General features: G+C 47.5%; 1 protein-coding gene across 1 annotated transcript in view; it reads right to left on the minus strand.

The window, feature by feature from the left end:
• The window catches only part of LOC126101147 (serine protease gd-like), a 307,303-nt gene that overhangs the window by 73,311 nt on the left and 211,697 nt on the right, over positions 1 to 22,295 (minus strand). The window contains exons 2-3 of the mRNA XM_049911839.1: positions 20,481 to 20,667; positions 8,222 to 8,393 (exon numbers count right to left, since the gene is read on the minus strand). Of these exons, the coding sequence (XP_049767796.1) occupies positions 8,222 to 8,393; positions 20,481 to 20,667 (359 nt within the window). The remainder of the gene's footprint in view (positions 1 to 8,221; positions 8,394 to 20,480; positions 20,668 to 22,295) is intronic.

The following is a 22,295-nucleotide window of genomic DNA, read 5'->3' on the forward strand; positions in this document are numbered from 1 at the left end:
GCACATCAGGAAACATGTACGCTGCGCGCTGCAATAGATGGTAAAATCGTCCACGGAAAGGGAGCCTGATACATCAGCTGGGAGGCAATCCATTATTGGATTGATCGCTTTGGCGAAGAGAGCGACACTCAAAACTGAGCCCTGTGGCACCCCATTCTCCTGGCGATAGGTGTCTGACAGGACAGAACCCACACGTACCCTGAACTGTCGATCCATTAAAAAGGAACGAATAAAAAGAGGGAGGTGACCGCGAAGGCCCCATGTATGCATGGTGGAGAGAATGCCCGCCCTCCAACAGGTGTCTTAAGCCTTCTCCAAATCAAAGAACAAAGCCGCGATCGGGTGCTTCTCCAAGAAGTTATTCATAATGAAGGTCGACAAAGTAACCTGATGGTCGACAGCAGAGCGGCGCCTACGAAATCCACATTGGACATTGGTAAGTAGGCGTCGAGACTCGAGCAGCCAAACCAATCGAGAGTTAACCATTCGCTCCATCACTTTACAGACACAGCTGGTAAGCGAGATAGGTCGATAACTGGAGGGCAAGTGCTTGTCCTTCCGCGGCTTAGGAATCGGTACAACAATTGACTCGCGCCAGCATGCGGGAACATGTCCCTCAATCCAGATGCGATTATAAGTACGAAGAAGGAAACCTTTACCCGCAGGAGAAAGGTTCTTCAGCATCTGAATATGAATAGAATCAGGCCCTGGAGCGGAGGTCTGTGACCTGGCAAGTGCATTTTCGAGTTCCCGCATGGCGAAAGGGGCATTATAACTTTCACGATTCGAGGAGCGGAAGTTAGGTGGCCTAGCCGCCTCTGCCTGTTTTCGGGGGAGGAAGGCAAGATGGTAATGAGCGGAGCTCAAAACCTCTGCGAAAATGCGGCCGAAGGCATTAGAGACATCCTCAGGGGCCACAAAGACGTCATTCGCGACCGTCAAACCAGAAACTGGGGACTGGACCTTAGTGCCAGATAGCCGGCGCAGGCTACCCCAGACAACAGAAGGAATAAAACTGTTGAAGGTGCTTGTGAAAGCAGCCCAGCTGGCTTTCTTGCTTTCTTTAATAATACGACGGCACTGCGCATGTAATCGTTTATAATTGATACAATTCGCCACTGTAGGGTGGCGTTTAAATGTGCGTAAAGCACGTCGACGAGTACGTAAAGCTTCTCTACATGCTGCGGTCCACCAGGGGACTGATACGCGACGTGGAGAAGAAGTAGTGTGAGTGATGGAATATTCAGCAGCAGTGAGAATGACTTCCATGAGGTGTGCGACCTGACTATCGCAGCTTGTGAAGGTTTGATCCTGAAAGGTCGCCCTGGAAGAGAAGAGCCCCAGTCTGCTTTGGAGATGTTCCAAGTAGTTGAGCACGGAGAGGGTATGATGCAGGAGATGGATAACACACAGGAAGTGGTCGCTCGAATATGTATCAGAAAGTGCATACCACTCAAACCGGCGTGCAAGTTGGGTAGTACATATAGAGAGGTCTAAATGGGAATAGGTGTGAGATGTGTCTGAAAGAAAAGTACGGGCGCCATTATTGAGGCAGACAAGATTGAGCTGGTTGAAAAGGTCTGCTAACAGGGAGCCCCTTGGGCAGGATGCTGGGGAGCCCAAAAGGGGATGGTGGGCATTGAAGTCTCCAGTTAACAAAAATGGTGCAGGTAGCTGAGCAATAATTTTCATCATGTCTGCCCTGGTAACGGCAGACAACGATGGAGTGTAAATGGTACAAATGGAAAATGTAAAAGTGGGGAGAGTAGTTCGGACGGCAACTGCCTGCAGGCCGGTGTGCAATGTGATGGGATCGTAGTAAATATCATCCCGGACCAGCAACATAACCCCTCCATGAGCCGGAATACCTACCACAGGCGGTAGGTCAAAACGCACAGAGGTGTAGTGTGCCAAGGCAATTTGATCGCATGGGCGTAGCTTCATTTCCTGGAGGGCTACGACGAGCGGACGGTGCAAGTGGAGCAGCAACTTCAAGTCCTCTCGGTTGGAGCGAATGCTACGAATATTCCCGTGAATAAGTGCCATCGTGAGAAGAAAAGGAAGATGAAAGAAGGGGTCACCTCGAAGGCCGCTGAGGGCCTGGCTTCGAGCGAGCACTGCCGCCGCTATCAGTAGGCGGACAGTCATCGTCCATTGCTTCTATAGGTCCATCGGCCATCTTGTTAAGATGGCCCGGAGGGGGGGGGCTTCCTCTGCAGGTGAACGGCCAGATGTTCAGCTACCAGGGGTGCGGCCAGGCGAAACGGATGACGGTCTGGGGCGGCAACCGCTGGGTGGCACAGGAGAAATGCGCCGTGGCGGAGAAGGAGAACTGTGCTTCCTATGATCCTTCTTGGAAGGTCGTTTAGTGGAAGTACTGGTCGACGGCTGGGAGTTCGAGGTACGTAGGAAGTCTGCACGGGACGGTTCCTTCTTGAAGGCCCGTGCATCTGACTTCTGGGTCTTCGTCTTGGCAGAAGCTGATGAAGGTGCTTGTGTCTGAGGGGTGACGGGAGGAAGAGGAGACGTCGACCGCACGATCTTAGCACTGGCTGAATGGACGACCCTTCTGCTGAAGGTCAGATCGCATGTCTGCATCGCCACCTCCCTGGTAGTCCAAGGAGAGTCGAGGACAGTACTGTATTTTCCCGCTGGGAGCAGCGTGGGCTTCCTACTAGCCAATAGCTTGCGAGCAGCCGAGATGGACACCTTCTCTTGACCTGAATTTCTTGGATACAGCGTTCTTCCTTGTAGATGGGACAGTCGCGGGAGGACGCTGCATGGTCACCCTGACACAACGAGGAGATGGAGGTGGACAGTCACCCTCATGGGCATCCCTGCCACAAGTGACACATATAGCCGCATTGGAACAAGACTGGCGAGTGTGATTAAAACACTGACACTGGTAGCAGCGCATAGGTGTCTGTACATAGGGGCGAAAAGAAATAACCTCGTAGCCCGCTTTGATACGCGACGGCAGCTGAACACTATCAAAGGTCAAGAGAAGTGTCCAGGTTGGTACAAGGTCATTGTTGACCTTTTTCATGACCCTATGAACAGCCGTCACTCCCTACTCAGCGAGGAAAGACTGAATCTCCTCGTCAGTCAATCCGTCGAGTGATCGAGTATATACCACACCACGAGACGAATTCAAAGTGCGATGAGCCTCCACCCGGACAGGGAACGTGTACAGGAGTGTGGCCCGAAGTAGTTTTTGTGCCTGAAAGGCGCTCTCAGTTTCTAGTAACAAGGTACCATTACGCAACCTGGTACACGACTTGACAGATCCGGCTATGGCATCTACGCCCTTCTGGATAACGAAAGGGTTGACAGAGGAAAAATCCTTGCCGTCCTCAGATCGAGAAACTACGAGGAACTGTGGGGCAGGCGGTAGTACTTTTTGTCACTGGTGGCTGGTCAAGTTTCCGTTTATGGGCAGAAGTCGAGAGAGAAGGAGAGAGATCCATTGCGGAGGAATCCTCCCATGATTGCCAGCATCTCCGATGGCGCGCTCCTTCCTTGTGGGGACGCTCTCAGAGGGCACTCCTGCCTTAGGTGAATGTTTACACCTCAGGTCACACCTCCCGAGAAACAGACGGAGGGACCAATCGGCATGGTCAGAAGGTATCAGCTCAGGCAATCACCCCTCCCTGGGCCTGGCCTTTACCAGGGGGTAGGTGCGTACCTTACTTGTCTACCCAGGGCGGGGAATTACGCGTTGCCCCATCACCGGCTACGCGTGTGAACGCGTGGGTCGGCCTTCAGGCGCGAACAGGGAGGAAGGAAGGAAGGAAGAAGAGGAAAAAGAAGAGAGAGGACAGACTGTCTCAAATGCCGAGGTGGAGACCAGAAAAGGCAAGGGAAAGAAGGCAAGGGAAAGAAGGCAAGGGAAAGAAGGCAAGGGAAAGAAGGCAAGGGAAAGAAGGCAAGGGAAAGAAGGCAAGGGAAAGAAGGCAAGGGAAAGAGTAAGGAAGACTGTGAGATGGAGAAGAACAAAGAAAGGAACCAACGAAAGGAAGGAAGAAACGAGAAGAAGTGAAAAACCAAAATGACTGCAAATATAGGTCGTGGAACCGTCCGTCTCCGGACGCAGGCGCTAACTACCCCCTTGAGGGGGAGGGACTCCTTTTAGTCGCCTCTTACGACAGCCAGGAATACCTCGGGCCTATTCTAATCCCCGGACCCGCAGGGGGGGAATGTTAAGTGGAATAACCACATAGGCTCAGTCATGGGTAAAGCAGGTAGCAGGCTTTAATTTGTTGGTAGAATACTAGGTAGCACACTAGGGAAATGCAATCATTCTACAAAGGAGATTGCTTAAAAATGACTCAGTTGACCCACCCTATAATATTCGCAGGTGTGTGGGACAGGAAAGGGAGGTAATGACAGTGGCACGTAAAGTGCCCTCCGCCACACACCGTTGGGTGGCTTGCGGAGTATAAATGTAGATGTAGATGTAGACACGTAGTGAACAGGATTAGCAGGGGATATTGGATGAGCAGCACAAATTATCACAGGTTTGTTTGACCCAAGGGAGAGTCCCACTGAAATTTTGAAGGAACCGAATTTGCAGACACTTTAAGATAAACGTGAACTAACCTGAGAAAGACTATTTACAGTTTCAAGAATCTACTTTAATTGATAACTTCAGGAAAGGGATATATTACAAACCACACCGACACCATTCTCTCCCTCCCCCCTCCACACACCATGTATTGCTTACAAAGGGATCATGGGGGGCAAGATTAGATTACAGCATGCACAGATACATTTAAACTATTGTTTTTCCCATATTCCATGAACATGTAAAACAGAAAAAGCCCTAATAACTGGTGCAGTGGGATGTACCCTCTGCCACACATTTTTTAGTAGTTCTTGGAGTATAGACATAGATACAGATGAATTCTTGACTGGCTAAGAAACATTGGTTTTAGTTTATGCCACAGGTCAGTGCTACAAATTCTATTGTCTGGTAATTGCATTCAGCTCAGTTCATAAGGTGGGAAGTGAAAAAATAGATGCTCTTTTCATTCATTTGTTGTGATGAGAATACCTTGACTGCAAAATTACTAGCATCAGTAGCTGGAATGAATGATTTTGTAAAGTTTTGATATGCCAGAATGGGAGTGACAGTCAAAGCCTGCTACATTTTTGAGTAGTTGAGTTGCCAGGCATGCTTTGTTAGTAAATCCCAGAATGACACTTTGGTAAAAACTTTCAGGGACTAGGAATGCCTGCCATTCTTTTATACTGGTCAGTTCTGGATGGTTTATAGCTTCTGTCAGTTTTAAATTAGGATGGACTCCATCTGTAGTTATTCTTTGTCCTAACTATTCTACTTCAGGTACAACATGACATTTTCACATGGACAGGGAAAGATTTGCCCAGCTCCATCTCCCAAATAAAGTTCATAGTCTATCAGTAAGTTGACCAAGTATTTGATGAGGATGACAACATGATCATGGTAAACCAAATGTGTGGGTTGTAATCCTCAGGGCAGTATCCATCAGTTGTTGAATGTTGCTAGTGCATACTGAAGACCCAATGGGAGCCTTTTATACTTGCATACATGAGTAGGCATCATAAATTACGTGTTTGCCCTGTTGCCTGCCTGTACAGTCAGCTGATTATACCTACTGGTTAAACCACAAAGATTTTGCACAAATTAGAAATATTCAAGGAGTATCACATTTTGTTGGTTTAATGATTAGAGGGAGCAAACTACAAAGTCATCCGTCCCTCCTGCCTGGAACAGGCAAGTCGTCAAAGAACAGCTTAATGCGTGAAACCCAAGCAAAGGAAAGGAAACCCCGAGGTCTATCAAATGTCACTTAACTCTAGAGTAAGGGAGGAGCAAGAAAGGAGGAAGGAAGGGAGGAAGGAAGGAAAGAAAGAAAGGAGGGAGGGAAGAAAGAAAGAAAGAAAGAAAGAAAGAAAGAAAGAAAGAAAGGAGGGAGGAAGGAAGGAAGGAAGGAAGGAAGGAAGGAAGGAAAGAAAGAAAGAAAGAAAGAAAGAAATGTGGGTGAGGTGTCCTCTCCAAAGAGCAGCCAGAGAGCAGCCAGAGAACCAAAAACAGGCAGTGTGACGCCAGACACCCACCCACCTACCTACCTCACACCGCACCTCGCACACCACTTACCAGAGGCACCCTACCAAAGAGTATCCATAAAAGGCTAGTGACACGGGCAGGGCAAGAGAAGCACAGGAAAGCAAAAGAAGAACAAGTCAAACGTAAGACAAGAGAAGGGTGAAGAATAGCAAAGGAGCATGTACGGCAAGAGCTGGGGCCTACCACCAACCCTTGACAGCCGCTGCCCATTCAGGGCAAATGAGGCAACCCCTCAATGGTCCAACGAAGTTTAGGTGCTCTCCTTAGAGCTGTAAAAACCCGTTCACAAATAAACCATAAAACTAGGTCAGCCAGTGAGGCATTTTCTGTTAACACGAGGGATAGCTAGTCAGGAAGATGAAAGAGTCCAGGAGATGGCAGCTAGGTAAGGGCAATGCAGCAAAATGTGGGCCACAATCAAGTGGGCACCACAACAATAGTGGGCAGATTCTCATGGTGGAAAATATGACCACGCGTCAGTCAACTATGGCTGATATGGAGCCAGCCAACCTGATGAGAGGCCCACATGGAAGATCTCCATAAATTCGTCTCCTTTATTGCCCATAGTGTGTTCGACAAAGAGTATGCCATTTCATATTCCAAATCCCTAGAACTTTGAGGCATACTACTGGTAAGTAAGTGACTGTGGAATACCAACAAAGAGATGACTTGCCAACAACTAATTTGGCCAGCCTTTCAGCTAGTTCATTCCTTGTGATCCAAATGTGACCCAGTGCACAGACAAAAACCCCAAGCATTCACATTGTTCAGGACCAAGGGGTGGCAAGGGTAACACTGGTCAAGAGCCTGTGAACTGCTTGAGGAGTTGCTACATATGAGGAAGGCGTCACTGGTAGAGGAACAGATGTGTTCAAGAGCAAGAGATGGCTACCAACTTTACAATGGAAACACTGCATCCATCCAGCAAGGAACAGAGTTCATTACATCCCGCATTAACGTACGGAAAGTCAATGGCACTGGCAACTATCGAGCCATCATTAGAGAGTCAGAAATGCCTGAGAATAGAGAAAAACTGGTGGCGGCGTGCCTCAGGATGTGCAAAGTATTTTGGACCTTTTGATAGGTCAAGACAGAGCTCTGGATGGGGGATACACCACAGAGGTGCATCCTGGAGAAGAGGTGACAGAGGGAAAACTTAGAATTCAGAGAAATGGGAATGCATGTACATGGCAATCTTAACACCAGACTTGGGCTGCAGTCAGAAGATAGATCTATGTATTTGGAAAGAAGAGAGAACATTTTGTGTGCTCTGGGGAGAAGCAGATGCTTAATGTGTAAGTTGGCACAGGACACGCAACAGTTGAACCCCTCCCGCTGCCAGGAAGAGAATCATAGGAGTCATCTGAAAGGCACCAGTTGTCAGTCATACCCCACAATGGTGGGTCAGGTCAAGGATCTACAATGACTAAGGTGATGCTGAGCTGTATGCGGGACTCGCGTAATCTAGGTGAGACCAGTGATTAAGATGGATGGGGTGGACTGTATCGCAACGACAAGAATGCACAAACCAAACCTTGGTAAAAATACTGAGGAGACACCTGGATTATAGAAGAGGAAAAATTTCCCTTTGACACAATGCACTGGCCTGGAAAAATGTTTTGGACTAGGTTTCAACAACAAATATGAACTGTTTGAACATGAACGCTACTCACCAGATTTTCCATCAGTTAACTTCCAGTTGTTCCTGCTAAGATTTCTGGCTGGAAAAAAAGGAGGTGAGTTTTGACAGCTGTTTAATAATATTTAATAGACCTTTGTGCTTCATTTATGGTGCGAGTCCACTGGAAAGATATTGAATATAGTCCACCGATCTAAAAGAAATAGCGTTAATTCTACTTTGACCTAAAACTATTGCTGCTGCCCCTTTTACCCCCTTATGACATTGTTGAACACATGGCTTCTCTCTCTCTCTGAATCCCCTCTTTCTTGTACATTCATGGGATGTTCTGTAAGGGTGTGTAAATGAAAGGAAGTATGGAAATCGGCAGAGAAACCCATTTATGTGACGAAGTACATTTTACTTTTGTGGAAAAGACACAGGTAGGCTTTGTTATCAAGAACTATGCTACAATGCCATAGATCAACACGTACCTGGTGGTCCCTCGCAGACAATGACATTGTTGGCCGTTATGCGTTTAACCTCCGGTAATGGGCTGCGCAGCGGAAACAGCAACTTGTAGTCTATGTCCTGGAGCACGCCCATCCGCATTTGACGCAGCACCTCATCCTTCCCAAGGCGCAACGTCAGGCGGCCAGAAAACTTCTGCAGGAAGGTTAACATCCTTTTCGTTACTAACTCAGGCAACAGATTTCCTGACTTAACACAGCCAGCATTGCTGCTGGAGTAAAGCTTAGTATCAAGTGTAATGCAATTGGTATGAATTGGAGGTAAAAGTGTACTTCCCAAAAATCTAAAGTCCTGAAGATGATCCCAAGGCAGGTAAGAAATAAGGTTTAAGTAATGTACCTGAATATCCAAAAAGATAGATCCCATGCTAGAGGTCATTGTATTTGTACCATGCAACACACTGTATAGCAGATTTCAGTGTACAACACAACATTATTTCCAACCCATCTATGAAGTGCAGTATTACTGTCACATTTGTCAAACAATCAGTACCAGTTCAACTTCAAGGTATCAGTAGTTGATATCAGCAACCACCTTGTAGAACTCTGTTCTCACATCATAGGAAAAACAGCCTTTACTTCCTGCAACATACTTTGCCTCTCATGCTTTAATGAAGTTTTTAAGGCAAGAGTCCTTTGACTTTACAACACTTCAGCTACCATCTGTGTCACTGAAAGCAGTCCTCGACTGTCTTCCAAGGTTGTTAAATTGGATGAGACATTCTAGCCGAATGCCACTGGTTCTGAACTGCTTGAAACGGTCATCGGCATACAAGGTGGGTGACCCTGTAGACCTTACAGCTGAAACTAGATCATTGATAGCCACTAGAACAGTCACATTCAATACAGAGCCCTGTGGGACCCTGTTCTCTTGTATATGGAGAGTACTGAGGGAAGCACACATATTTTTACATGGAAACTATGGTGAGACCAGAAGTTCCGGGTAGAAATCTGGAGTTGGCTCAGACCCCCCAATCATGGGGATAACAAGGATATGGTAATGCCATGCTGTGTCTTAAGCCCTATGCAAGTCTAACAAGACAGCAATAAGGTGCTGATGCCAGGGAAGATCTGACCAAATAGTAGACTCCAGGCAGACCCACTGTCTGCTGCAGAATGGCCTTAATGAAAAATGCCCTGGGATGGAACCAAACAACCCCAAGACTCAAGGTACCAAAACAGCTGTTGGCTCACCATACTTTGGGGTAACTTGCGGAGAACATTGGCGAGACTAAATGGGCAGTAGCTGTCCATCTCAAGGGGGAGGGGGTGTTTATCTCTTTTTGGTATTGGGACGATCATGCTTTCTCACCACTGGCACAGGAACCAATCCTCACTACAGATTTGGCTGTAGATGCAGTCTGGCTCTGGAGTGGCATCAGGACACACACACACACACACACACACACACACACACACGATCATGCTTTCTCACCACTGGCACAGGAACCAATCCTCACTACAGATTTGGCTGTAGATGCAGTCTGGCTCTGGAGTGGCATCAGGACACACACACACACACACACACACACACACACACACACACACACACACACACACACCTACCTCAGCAAAGTGGTAGAGGAAACTTACAGTTCCACTGAAGGATCACACTATCTGTACATGGGAGGGAGGAGGGGGGGGGGGGGGGGGGTGAAGGGACCAAGAGGCAGGTCACACCTCTGGTCTGTCTGCTGCCACTGGCTGTGAAGATACACTGTCAATACACATTTGTCCTGAAACAGGAAGCGTGAGGGAGAGCAGGGCATCTGAGGACAGAGGGTCACCAGGAATGCTGTCTCTAATACAGAAACGTAACATGAGGGGTCTGGCAGCTTGGAGGCCACCAGAATCTCTTTTTGGAGACACGATTTCTTGTCCTTGTCCTTAGATGATATAAACTTCCACAAGGACTTTTCTGTCCCTTATTCTGGGACAGACTGCAATCTGTGGCTCGTTCAGCCACCAGCTGGCATCCCATTGCAGATCAGCATAGTCCTGGGAAGGGAGCATCCTGAGGGACCCCTATCTGGTAAGGGGTGCCAGGAGGAGGACATTGTTTCTCTGACTGGAGTTGAGAACTGATTTCCCCACCTAAATAGGTAATCTATACTCCCAAAGGAGCTTTGGGTGAAGCTGTAGGAGGAAGACCCCAATTACCAGAGAGGTGGGTGTAGTCTAGCAAGCATGAGGACCACACATAGAAGACACAGAGGCAAATGCATAGTTACTAAGGAGGATGACGTTGTAGCAGTGCCATATGTCATCAGAAGTGCAGGATGTTTGTGATCTTATTTCTTCTTGGCCTCTTAATATATGAGACAGTCAAGGGTCTCATATTCTTGGATTTTCTTTTCTCTTTTGTAAATGTTGAAGTATTGTGAACAGGGGAAATGGTTCTCCACACAGTTGACACAGTGGGGAGGGAGGAAGCACCCACAAGGATCATTTGTGTATAACTGATGGCGACAGGGCTGGTGTTACAACCTGTCACTCCAAATTAGGATATAACTCTCACTCAGTATGTAAAAAGTGATCTCAGTGGAAGATGATACACTGTGCCCTATAATAACTCATTGGTCAGCGGCAGGGGGGGGGGGGGGGGATTATAGTGACACAAATGTGTCACTATTCACTTCATACCTGAATCTTCCACAATTGTACCACCCTCTCCAAATGGGAGCTCTCCCCACAGGTGCCACCCAACAACAGCACAGTTACCTGACCAGAAAACTATTGCCCTGTGCCCAAACTATGATTGACACGTACTACTTGGCTTCCATGGGGAGTTTCCAGCTCAGGCAACTACAGTGCCATTCCTGCATTGTCAGGGAGCTACCACAGTGAAGGTAGCTCATGACCCTCCAGCTCCCACAATGGAATAGCTGCTGTACTGAGTACCGTATTGCATGAAAGAAGGATGCAAAGAGAGGAAGGCCAAAAAGGTAGGGCATATGCCATGCTGTGTGACCTGCCCTGCACGATTTGCACTTCTATAAAACTTGGAAAGAAGAAGCAGCAAGTCATACCCAACAAGGGGGACCATCTAATTAATAATGTGAAGCTGTAGAAGGCCAGAAGGTAACAAAATGTTTGTCTAAAACACAAATCAGATCCAAGCACAATCGGCAGCAAGAAGACCATCAAGTGGAAAAAAGAAAAATGGTCAAAAGAAAGACTTACAACACTAAAAGGAAGTAGCATTGCAAGAGCTAGGGCTCTATGGTGGCCAACTATATACTCACCAAGGAGGTGTGACCCCTGGGGAGTGTTAGATAAGATACACATTTTTCATCAGATGGACTTTAAGAGTGTGTTCGGGATGGTTGCACCAATAATCACACCCATTTAGCAGTAGTTCATTTATTAACCTTAACACACACAAGGATCACAAAGAACTGAACTGAACATGACAGAACAGCCAAAGATAATGCTTAGTGTCCAAAGATGAATGCATACTGATGTTGGTGTCTGTTTCATCAGTGCCACATAGCCAGCCCTCTCCCCCCCCCCCCCTTCTCCCCACAGTACGGAGTACTCTTGAGAGGCCGGGGGTGGAGGGGGGCATGACTATGGTATCAGTAGGGGTGGTCCATGGGAGCCGGACCGTGGTCAGCTCGCCAGTGTCATTGGGGAGCTGTGTGAGTAGATGTCGTGAAGGAAGGTTCAGCCACCGAACCTGGAAGTCATTGAAGCGTGCCGGGCGTCATACTGGGCATGCTGGTCGTGCGGCGACAGGTAGGCCGGCGGTTTGCAGGTGGAACAGAGTGATGACTACGATGTCCCCAGATGGGCGTGGCGAACACACGAAGCATGTCCAGGCAGGCCGATGTTGGGCAGGAGGGGAACACATTTCACCAGGTGGCAGGGAATGGCAGAGGTTGTGTCATGAGCACTGGATGAAGAGGAACACACGACGAACAGTGTATAATCATGCAGTATTATTGCGATGTCATGGATTATGTCCAGGGCGACAGGCACAAACACCTCGAGCGAGGGCACGTTCAAGATGGAGGTGTGTGAGAAACCTTGACAGGGCGAGGCAGGTGACAGTGGAGAGGTCGAAGGGACCGGTGAAGGGGCCGGCGGCTAGGGCGTGATCGTGGGTAAGCTCAACAAGGGGAGCATTTGGTCACTCAACGGAGTGCACGAGACCGGCGTAGAGGGCGAGGTCGGAGGAGAGCTAGACGATTGGAGCTGGAAGTCGCTCTATCAAGTGCGTAAGTCCAAGCATGATCGTGGCCTGAAGGGAGGGTAGAAGAAGGCTTGACACGAACAGGCTTAAGTCTGCTGAGAGAGGCTGTAACAGCTGAATGTCTCATCTGGATGTCGTAGGTGTTGGCTGAGCGCCGGAGAACTTGGTACGGGCCGGTATATGGAGGTTGGAGGGGAGCACGGACAGTGTTATCTCTGAGCATGACATACTGCCAATTGTCCAGAGATTTCGGAACGTGAACCTTAGGGCAGGAATGGCTGGTGGGCAGAGGGATATGGAGGTTGATGAAATGGAGTCTCATGCAGTCCATGAAGGAAGGCAAGTCAGACTGAGGGAGAGAAGCGGAAGGGCTTACAAGTTCGCCAGGGAGAACAATGTTCTGGCTGTATACGAACTTGGCTATTGTGCCTTTGAGGTCTTCCTTATAGATCGCACGAATGCTGAGTAGCACAAGGGGAAGGGCCTCCATCCATAGAGTGTCGTGGCATCGAAGAGCTGCCTTGAAAGTGCGGTGCCAGCCCTCGAGTAGCCCGTTACTTTGCGGGTGATATGCTGCGGTATGGATGCGCCGGATGCCGCAAATGTTACAAATCCCATTGAACAGGGCCGACTCAAATTGTCTGCCCTGGTCAGTCCTGATGATAGCTGGACATCCAAAACGCAATACCCACGACTCGACGAAAGCTCGAGCAACAGTTTCTGCAGTAATATTGGGGAGGAGGGCAGCCTCAAACCAGCGAGTTGTTTGGTCGGTAGACGAGAGAATATAACGAAAGCCGTTAGAGGGGGAGAGGGGGCCGACAATGTCAATATGAATATGCTGGAAACGCCCAGGAGGGATCAAAAGGTGCCGAGGGGGGTGAAGTGTACTTGTGTACTTTGCAGCGTTGGCACGCGACGCAGGAGGACATTTCACCACACAAAGCACTCCACTATGAGGCGGGCGGATGCATGAACACTGGGGTGGGCTAAATTACGCAATGCACTGAAGACAGCTTGACGGAGTGTGGTTGGGATGAGGGGGCGTAACGTGCCCGTACAGTCGTCGCACCAGAAATGCCAGGGAAGGTTGTGCGGTCGAAGTGTAGTGAAGTAGAGTCTGAAATCAGGTTTTGTGTTTCCTCGTCAATGGGTTGGAGGTTAGGCAGTTCAGAGAGGTCTGACAGTGAATGGTCAGCGTCGACTCGTGAAAGGAAATCAGCAACTATATTGTCAGCACCCTTTGTGTGTCTGACATCGGGGTTAACTGAGATATGAAGTCCATGTATCTGAAGCATGAGGGGCGGGTCAGCTGGCAGGTTTGTAATGGCCGCAGCCAGAGGTTTGTGGCCCATTAAAACATAGAAAGGGCGTCCCTCTATGTCAGTCTTAAAATGCTTAATCACTTTGTAGACCACAAGCAACTCACTGTCAAACATGGAATATTTCCATTGTGCATTGGTGAGCTTATGCGAGAAGAACTGCAGAGGCGAAGTCTGGCCGTCGATTGTCTGGCTAAGGACAGCGCCGATGGCAGTATCACTCGCGTCAGTGGTGATGAAAAGCTGCGCTTTGGGATAAGGATGCGCAATGCTGCAGGCCTTGGCAAGAAGATTTTTGAGGGCAGTGAAAGTCAGACATAGCAGGGGTCCATGGAACGGGCCGGGATCCGAAAGTGTTGGTGCCTGCCAAGGCATCTCAGTGGAGCCTGAATCTCTGCAGCCTGAGGTAGATGTCGGCGATAATTATTAACTATCCCCAGAAAGTGCCTGAGCTCTTTGAATGACAAAGGTCTGGGTAGGTTTAGTATCGTTTGTACTTTCTCAGGGGGGCGGTGAAATGCCGTCGGCAAAGACCCGAAAACCAAGGAAAGTGACAGCGGGTTAATGTAGCTGCAATTTGTCCTGGTTGGTCTCGATGCCTGCTGCCACATAAGTGTTCATAACAGTTTGCACATGTCGAATGTTGTCCTCGATGGAGGAGCTGAACACAAGAATTTCATCAAGATATGCAAAGCAGAATTTTAGATCAAATAGCACTTCGTTGACGAAGCGTTGCCAGGTTTGGGTTGCGTTTTTGGACCGAAGGGCATGAATCTAAACTTAAATAACCCGATCGGGGTGGTGATTGCTGTCTTCTCGATGTCTTCAGGTGCCGTGGGTATCTGGTGGTAGGCCCCTTTGCAATCAATGACAGAACGTGGTCGCACCTGCGAGGGAACTGGTGAAGTCTGCAATGTTGGGTATGGGGTAGGTGTGCATAATTGTTCATGCATTTAGTCGACGATAGTCTCCGCACATGCGCCAGGACCCGTCTTCCTTGGATGTCATATGTATAGGCGTAGACCAGCTAGCGGCAGAGGATTCAATGACGCCGGAGCTTAGAAGTTCAGAAAATTGCTTTTTGAGGTCGGAGAGGCACTCGGGACAAAGTCGACCTGGTGTGAGGCGAAACTTGTGAACCATGCCGTTGGTGACGACGGAAATGTTGCCGGCGGCACGGGAGGCGGTTTGTTTACAATGTGTGGCGGGCGGGGCAGGCGAGACGTGGTTGTGGTGTTCGAAGTCACTCGTCAGATCCGACGGGAGGCGAGGCAGCGAAGTGTCCCAGGAGTCAATGCGACAAGATGGCTGCCAGCCCGAAGCAGTGGCACCGTGGTCGGGTGAGCTTGGTAGAGCTCGTGAACCATTAGCGAGTCCATTGTCCAAGGGCGTGGCCTGTGGCAGCACAGTCATGGGCGAAACGCTTAGCGCGAGTGCACTGTTTGTGTTGTCACTGGCGGTCGTACCGTGGCGCGCAGGAGCCAAAGTTGCATAGTTTGAGGTGCTGTCCACGAGGGATGGGGTAGGAGCTGTCAGTTTGGGAAGACATGACGCTCGTCACGCATGCGCACTTTGTGTCCGGCCGAGTGTCAAACGCTGTCATGTTAGGAGGGTGTGGCCCTGCGGAACTGTTGGTACATGTTATGGCAGTCTTGATAGCACAGTTACGAGGGGTAGCGGGAGGTAAACACACGGAGGCTCGCTCGCTGGGATTGTAAGCAGATTCGGCACAATTACTGACCTTGCTTAGTCCTTTCCGTAGTGTCTATAATCCCTTCACTGTATTGGAGAGCTGGAGCTGTGTTTCGTGGAGCCAGAGGGAGAGCTCGTGGTTTTCCTTGCATAGTTGAGCAACTTGTTCAAGCTCGAGAAGGCACTTGTGCGTGGTTTCTTGTTACGTCATCGACAGAGACGAGCATGTACGGATGAGATGAGCCTGGACCGATGTGTCACGGGGGGTTTGCTTGATGGAGCACAGAGGAAGTGAGTCTTGGACGGATGATGAAACACGGTGTTCCGCACTAGGTCCAGTGAAAGTTTGTGGTGTCGCAAGAAGTCAATGCCTAGTATGGGTTCGTCAATTTCGCACACTAAAAAAGTCCATGCGCATTTGCAGTTTGCAGAGAGTGAGACGACGTGGGAAATGGAACCCAAGCATTGTAGTTTAGTTGAATTCACAGTTTGCAGTGAAGTATGATGAGGGCGGATGTTCGACGACACTAAGGACATAGGCAGCAGTGAACCATCGGCGCCTGTGTCCACTAGGAAAAGGTATCCCGACGAAATGTCTAATGTACAGTCATTCACAATTATCCGGTCGTTCCCGACCAGTATGGAGCACTGGGGGGGTGCCTGTCATGTTGTGCACAGAAGGCGGCAACCGGACCTACCTGCGATTGGCGTTTGAGGAGTAGCAGGGTGGTCTGCAGTTCCGTGCCGCCTCACCAAACCATGTGTGGAAGTAACAGTACGGGTAGTGCGGTTGCATTTCCTGCAGAACGTTCGTTGCCAGTGGCGGTGGCTGAGGTTCAGTGGCTGCTGCAGGTTCGGTTGCAGGAGGGGGCGTGACTGTGTGCGGAGCCGGTGACGTCCCAATTGCTTGTTTACTGCTTGCCGGAGTGAGCGAAATGGTCGGCACAGTACGGCCCCGGCCGCAAGACGATGAGCCTGAACCTGAGACTTGTCAGGAAGGCAGTGGCTGGCGAAAGAGAGCAGTGATGCATCGTGTAGCTTGTCAGCAATTGTCATTCTTTGCTCAACAGGTTCAGGAGACCTTTGAGCCAGAGCAAAGCGGATGTGAGGAGATAGTTTATCTGACCAGATGGCGAGGAGAGCTGTGTCAGAGAATAGATCGGCGCTGACCAGGGCACGTAGCCGTCTCCAGAGCTGGGAAGGTTTGTCATTGCCTAGTTGCTCGACGTGGAGCACTTGCCGTATTGCTGCCTCAGTTGAGCGTGCAAGCCGATGTAGAACTGTCTTTTTGGTAGGTGAGTCCGGGGCGTCGACCAGGTCAGCAATCAAGTCGTCCTGGTCGTGCAGGTGGGTGATGAGGCACAGAAACCTGGTTGACTCATCGAGTTTGTAATGGTCGAACACTTCGTCCGCAATTTTGAACCAGGTTGTAGCTCTGTCGGGATTAAACAGTGACAGTGTCGGTAAGCATTGTAAGATGTTCGGAAGAACAGGCTGAGTTGAGTTCGTCAGGGCACTGCCCGAAACGAGCTGTTGTTGCTGTAGTATCCCAGGAGAGAGTGTCTCCAGGGGATGTGGCAACAATGGCTGTTCAGGTGGCAGTGTGAAGGTGACACGTTGTGGTTGAGAATGATCCGTTGCGATGCAGAAGGCCGATGCGGGTGAAACACCATAATGTATCAATTGCAGTTGCGGATGTTTGACACGTTGCGGATGTGTTCGGATTGACTCGTCACGGAAGACAGACGTGGGTGACGCACCGAGATGTGACGAGAATGGCAGCAGAAGTTCGAATGGAGCCGGCGTGGGGGGGGGGGGGGGCCGACAGCTGAGAAAAAGTTGAAAATTTGAGAATGTGTGTTAGTCCGCGGAGGAAAGCTTGACATATGATCAGAGCCGCAGCCACCTGTGTTGCAGGGAAGCTGCGGAGGTGCGGGCTGTCCAGAAGCACAGTGTGGGAAATGATGTCGAACGTGGGACGGATGTGTGTGAATGTTCACTGTTCATAGTCACTCCACTCAAAACTGTGCGGATAAGGTGAATGTCGTGGCACAAAACAGTGAGGCGTAGCAGTGGGATTGAGGTGGGGGTCAGGCACAGATAAGTTATTGTTCCTGTTGCAGCCCGAGGTATCGAAGTAGGAAGCCATGTGCCGATGCTGAACCGAGGCAGGCGCGGACTGTCAGATGCTGAGGAGGTTGACCTGTGAACGAAGCACGTCTCGCCATGTGGCAGGTATCCGCGTGGTACTGCATGGATTTCACCATGGCAAATCATTGTCCTGGCGGTAGTAGGTTGTCTGACGAAGCAGTTGCAGAAATGAGCATTGGTCCATAAGAGGTAACTGCGCAGTTGATGAGGGAGGACATGTGGCGGGAACAAAGGTGTTTGATAGCCAGAGTCATGCACACTCCTAACCTCACTTATTGTTGCAGGCTCGAAAACGTCCGGCGAAATCGGCGGAATCATCGAGTGAGAGGCATCTTGTTGCAGTCCTGGCGGGTGTACATCGCTCACAACACGATGCATCTCTATTACAAAATCCGCCGTTAGGCGCTGGGCCGAAGACAATGTTCGAATGCTGTGTCGATGTAATACACATGAAAATAACCAACGCGGAGGTCGCGGACACAGTAAAACGGCGAAAATTGAAGATTTTACAGCTTGGGGTCACCAGTGAGGGGTGTGTTCGGGTTGGTTGCACCAATAACCACAACCCTTTAGCAGTAGTTCATTTATTAACCTTAACACGCACAAGAATCACAAAGAACTAAACTGAACATGGCGGAACAGCCAAAGATAATGCTTAGAGTCCAAAGATGAATGCATATCGATGTTGGTGCCGATTTCATCGGCACCACAGACTGATAAGATAATGAATGGGGAGGGGGTGTTCTCCACAAATAGGCAGGTAAAGAAACAATGACAAAAGGAAGAGACAGACAATGCTAGGACATGTGTCCATACATCTGGCAATATCCTCCATGAGAGCAGTAGAGGGTAGAAACTTAGGGGGAAGCAGATTGGACTACATCCAGTAAATAACTGAGGAGCAGATGCTACTCTGAGATGAGGGGAGAGAAAGATATGGCAGGTCGCATCAATCTAGTCTGAGGACTTATGACAATGCATAATGTTTGTGGGTAACTGGTAACATCTACAGCTGTGAGTAGATGGCGTATGCGAAGGTGAAAGATAGCTGCTAAATGAATGGATGGGTTATCAGGATTTGGCTGGGGAACATGTAGATTAGCTTCTACCAGTTTATTAAACAGTCATTTGTATATTTGCAGAAGGTGTGTCAAACTAATAGAGATGGTTATAATATCATTGAAATATTATATTTCATATAGTAATACATCTTTCACAGCAATTCATGAGTTAACTTACAGTGGCTCAAAACTGATTCTAGTGTATAAGGTTATTAGTTTGGCGGATGCAAATTTTTTTTATTTTCTCCCTTCGCAAATTAAGAGTACTTGATGATAAGCTCTTGTTAAAGATGTTAAGCTGACATTTCCTGTTTTAAGGGTACTTCAACAATACAAACAAGTTCCTAAACCATGTTATTCTGTTTGTTCACTTCTAACATTTGTATTTATCCTCTGCATTTATATTTAAATGCTGTATTTGTAATTAAATGCTGTAAGAGAACCTGCCTAACAAATACAAAATGGCTCTGAGCACTATGGGACTTAACATCTGAGGTTATCAGACCCCTAGAACTTAGAACTACTTAAACCTAACTAACCTAAGGACATCACACACATCCATGCCCAAGGCAGGATTCGAACCTGCGACCGTAGCGGTCGCATGGTTCCAGATAAATACATATTTAAATATTTAATTGGTCAATGTTATTTCCTTAATTCAATCAAATATTTTATTTTAATAACCACAACAAAACTGTAAAACTAACTACCCACATCACAGGATTTGTCTACGATCTAGATTCTACAGAAAGAACACACATGTAAGCAAATTCTGAAGTTTTGTTTATGTGTGATATTTAGTCTCATTTGTCTTTTGTTGAATACACAGGAACAACACACCATCACCCTTTGTGTGCCGATTTCATACCACATAATGTAATTGAATAGATAAAGAATCTACTAACAAAGCCAGTGACTCCTCCTCCTCCTCCTCCTCCTCCTCCTCCTCCTCGCAGAAGGGTTGGAGGGGAAGGAAGAGGACTGGAGAGGTTTAGGAATAGAGAGTGAGTTTGAAAAAGTCACCCAGAACTCCGGGTCATGGGAGACTACTACTGCCGGAAGAACAAGCCACTGGCTCCAGAAGTTTTCATATGTAAAACATGTTTTTGTATGTTAGAGTCCTCCTCCTGTCACTTGTTGAGTAGACTTACTTTATCCAATTACATTATCTTGTAAAAACTGATATTTCTGTTGTCAAACTTAATATCACTGGCACATTTGTCTTTCACTTTATGACAAAAAGTAAGTAGCAATCAAAGCTGTCTGTGAAAGCCAGTGGCACAGCCCCAAAAGTTGGAAATCAATTTCGTTTATCGCTAAGATTAACTCCATTTTGTGGAATCAAAAAGTGATTCTTATTTATTACCTCCAAAGTAAGCATACTACTTAAGTTTCCTTGGTCAACTGGTGATATCTGTTTTTAAAATAAATTTTTGATGCACCTGGCTACAAGTTATTTGGAAATGAGGCACTGAAAAATTTGAAGAATAAATTCTTGAAACATCAGTCGTTATCAAATTTGGTATGCACCAATTTCCGCAGTTATAAAGAATTTTAGACTGGAAAACATTTGGAATCCAGTGAACAAGTTATGGGAGCTGCAGATAGGTATCTTTCAGATCCTACAGAACTGCCTACAGAATAGAAACTATCTCAAAAACTGAATTTATTTGTGACCTAAAATAGTCTGTCATTACCATGTGGCTACATATTCTTGTTGGCCTTTCACATGCTATTATCCAGCCATTGCTGATCCTTATCCTGTGAAGGGATTGCGAAAACAGAGTGGTATTTGTACATACACTGGGCAGTGCTGCCTTGAGGTAGAGCTCTGTGACGACCTTCATTGGCAGCCCGCTGGGGGCAGGGACCCGCACCAGCCCCGACCAGTAGCCATCTGCGCCTTGCAGGTAGCGGAAGGCATCTGGACACGGAGAGTTGGGCACCTCCAGAGTGGCCGTCATCACCACCGAGCCCAGCAGGCACAGCCTGACAACACAAGCACCAGTCTTCAACGGGCTGTACTACGAAATGTTATTTCAGATGCAGTCATGTTTTGATAATCATATCCTTACAGCAGAGCAACGGAGTATTATAAACCAACTGCCAGAGAGGCATTACAGAAATTGCCATGACCATATAGATTATCTTGGCAAATATACTGAAACTTTCTGGCATGTTAAAACTGTGACAGACTAACCTTTGATCTTTGCCTTTCATGGGCAATTTCTGTACGATCTGAGCTATCCAAGAATGACACAAATTACGCTCACAGCTTTGCTTCAGACATAGCCTCTCTCCTACCTTCTTTCTGGAAACTGTCCCCTCTGCTGTGACTAAGCTGTTTCTGTCTATATCCTTTCTTCCAGGAGTTCCAACCCCTCAAATTATCCAGACCTACTGTGAAGTTTGAGAGTTAGGAGATGCCTATTGTTCTGAAGCAAAGCTGTAAGAGCAGGTTGCAAGTCAGGCTATGAACAGTTCCATTGATAGAGCCCTTGCCCACGAAAGGCGAAAGTCAAGATAGAGTCCTGGCCTGGAACAGTTTTAATCTGCAGCTTCTCACTGTCCAAGTTACCTCTAATTTCAGAATTACTTTACAATTATTTTACAGCATAACTGATAGACACTAGAACATTTTATTTTACATATTGTAATTACCTTCCAAAGAATAAATTTTTACATGCATTGGATTTTTAAAAAAAAATTACCATGAAACATTTTAGATAGAAATTCTAAGCTTGTGGTGCCATGAACACCAAAAGAATCTTAACACAGATGTAACAGGAGCAGCAAGAGGTAGCCTCCTGCATTACTCACATCCTCTCATCACAAATGCCAAAGTCCTCAAATTCTGTGGACATTTTCAACCAGTATCTAGTACATGGTACTAGATCAGTAGTGCCAGATCACTATGGACATCTTTGTTTGCAGATGGTTTAATTGAAACCAACCATTAAGTAGAAACAAGAAATGATTTAGACTGTCAGAAGCTTAGTAGTTAATAGACACTAAACAGGTGATCAAATAAGTCACAGAATTTTTCTCGACATGTTTTATGACTGTTTCTTCCTGGAGTCACCATATAGTGTGCTGAAATTCATTTATCCAATGCCTTATCTAACATATATACAGACAAAACTGTGATGACTAGAGGAAAATGTAAGTCAAAGACTCAGTTTCTACGTCAGATGATAAACAGTACAACAATGCAGTGGCATGAAGCTGTATTGGTGCATTTGATACGGTATTAACAAAAGATGTGCTTATGGCAATGTGTTCACATTGCCAACTTTTACAGACTGTAATTTAGTCAGTAATATATTATATATATATATATATATATATATATATATATATATGTGTGTGTGTGTGTGTGTGTGTGTGTGCGCGCGCGCGCGTGTGCACAGATGAACATGAGATCCAACGATAGCATTACTGAATGTTCACCCCAAAACAAGAGAAACACTATGGAGAATTTTCAATTAGAGGCCTTTTTTTTTTACTTCCAATGATTCACATTTTAGGACTAAAAAGCACTCTCAAGAAATGTGATTGCGTGCATGTTCCATATGAGCATGAACTCCTGTATGTAGTTTCACGTGACAAAATTTGTG

Source organism: Schistocerca cancellata, chromosome 9 (assembly GCF_023864275.1).
Source record: "Schistocerca cancellata isolate TAMUIC-IGC-003103 chromosome 9, iqSchCanc2.1, whole genome shotgun sequence".
NCBI classification, from domain to species: Eukaryota; Metazoa; Arthropoda; class Insecta; order Orthoptera; family Acrididae; genus Schistocerca; species Schistocerca cancellata.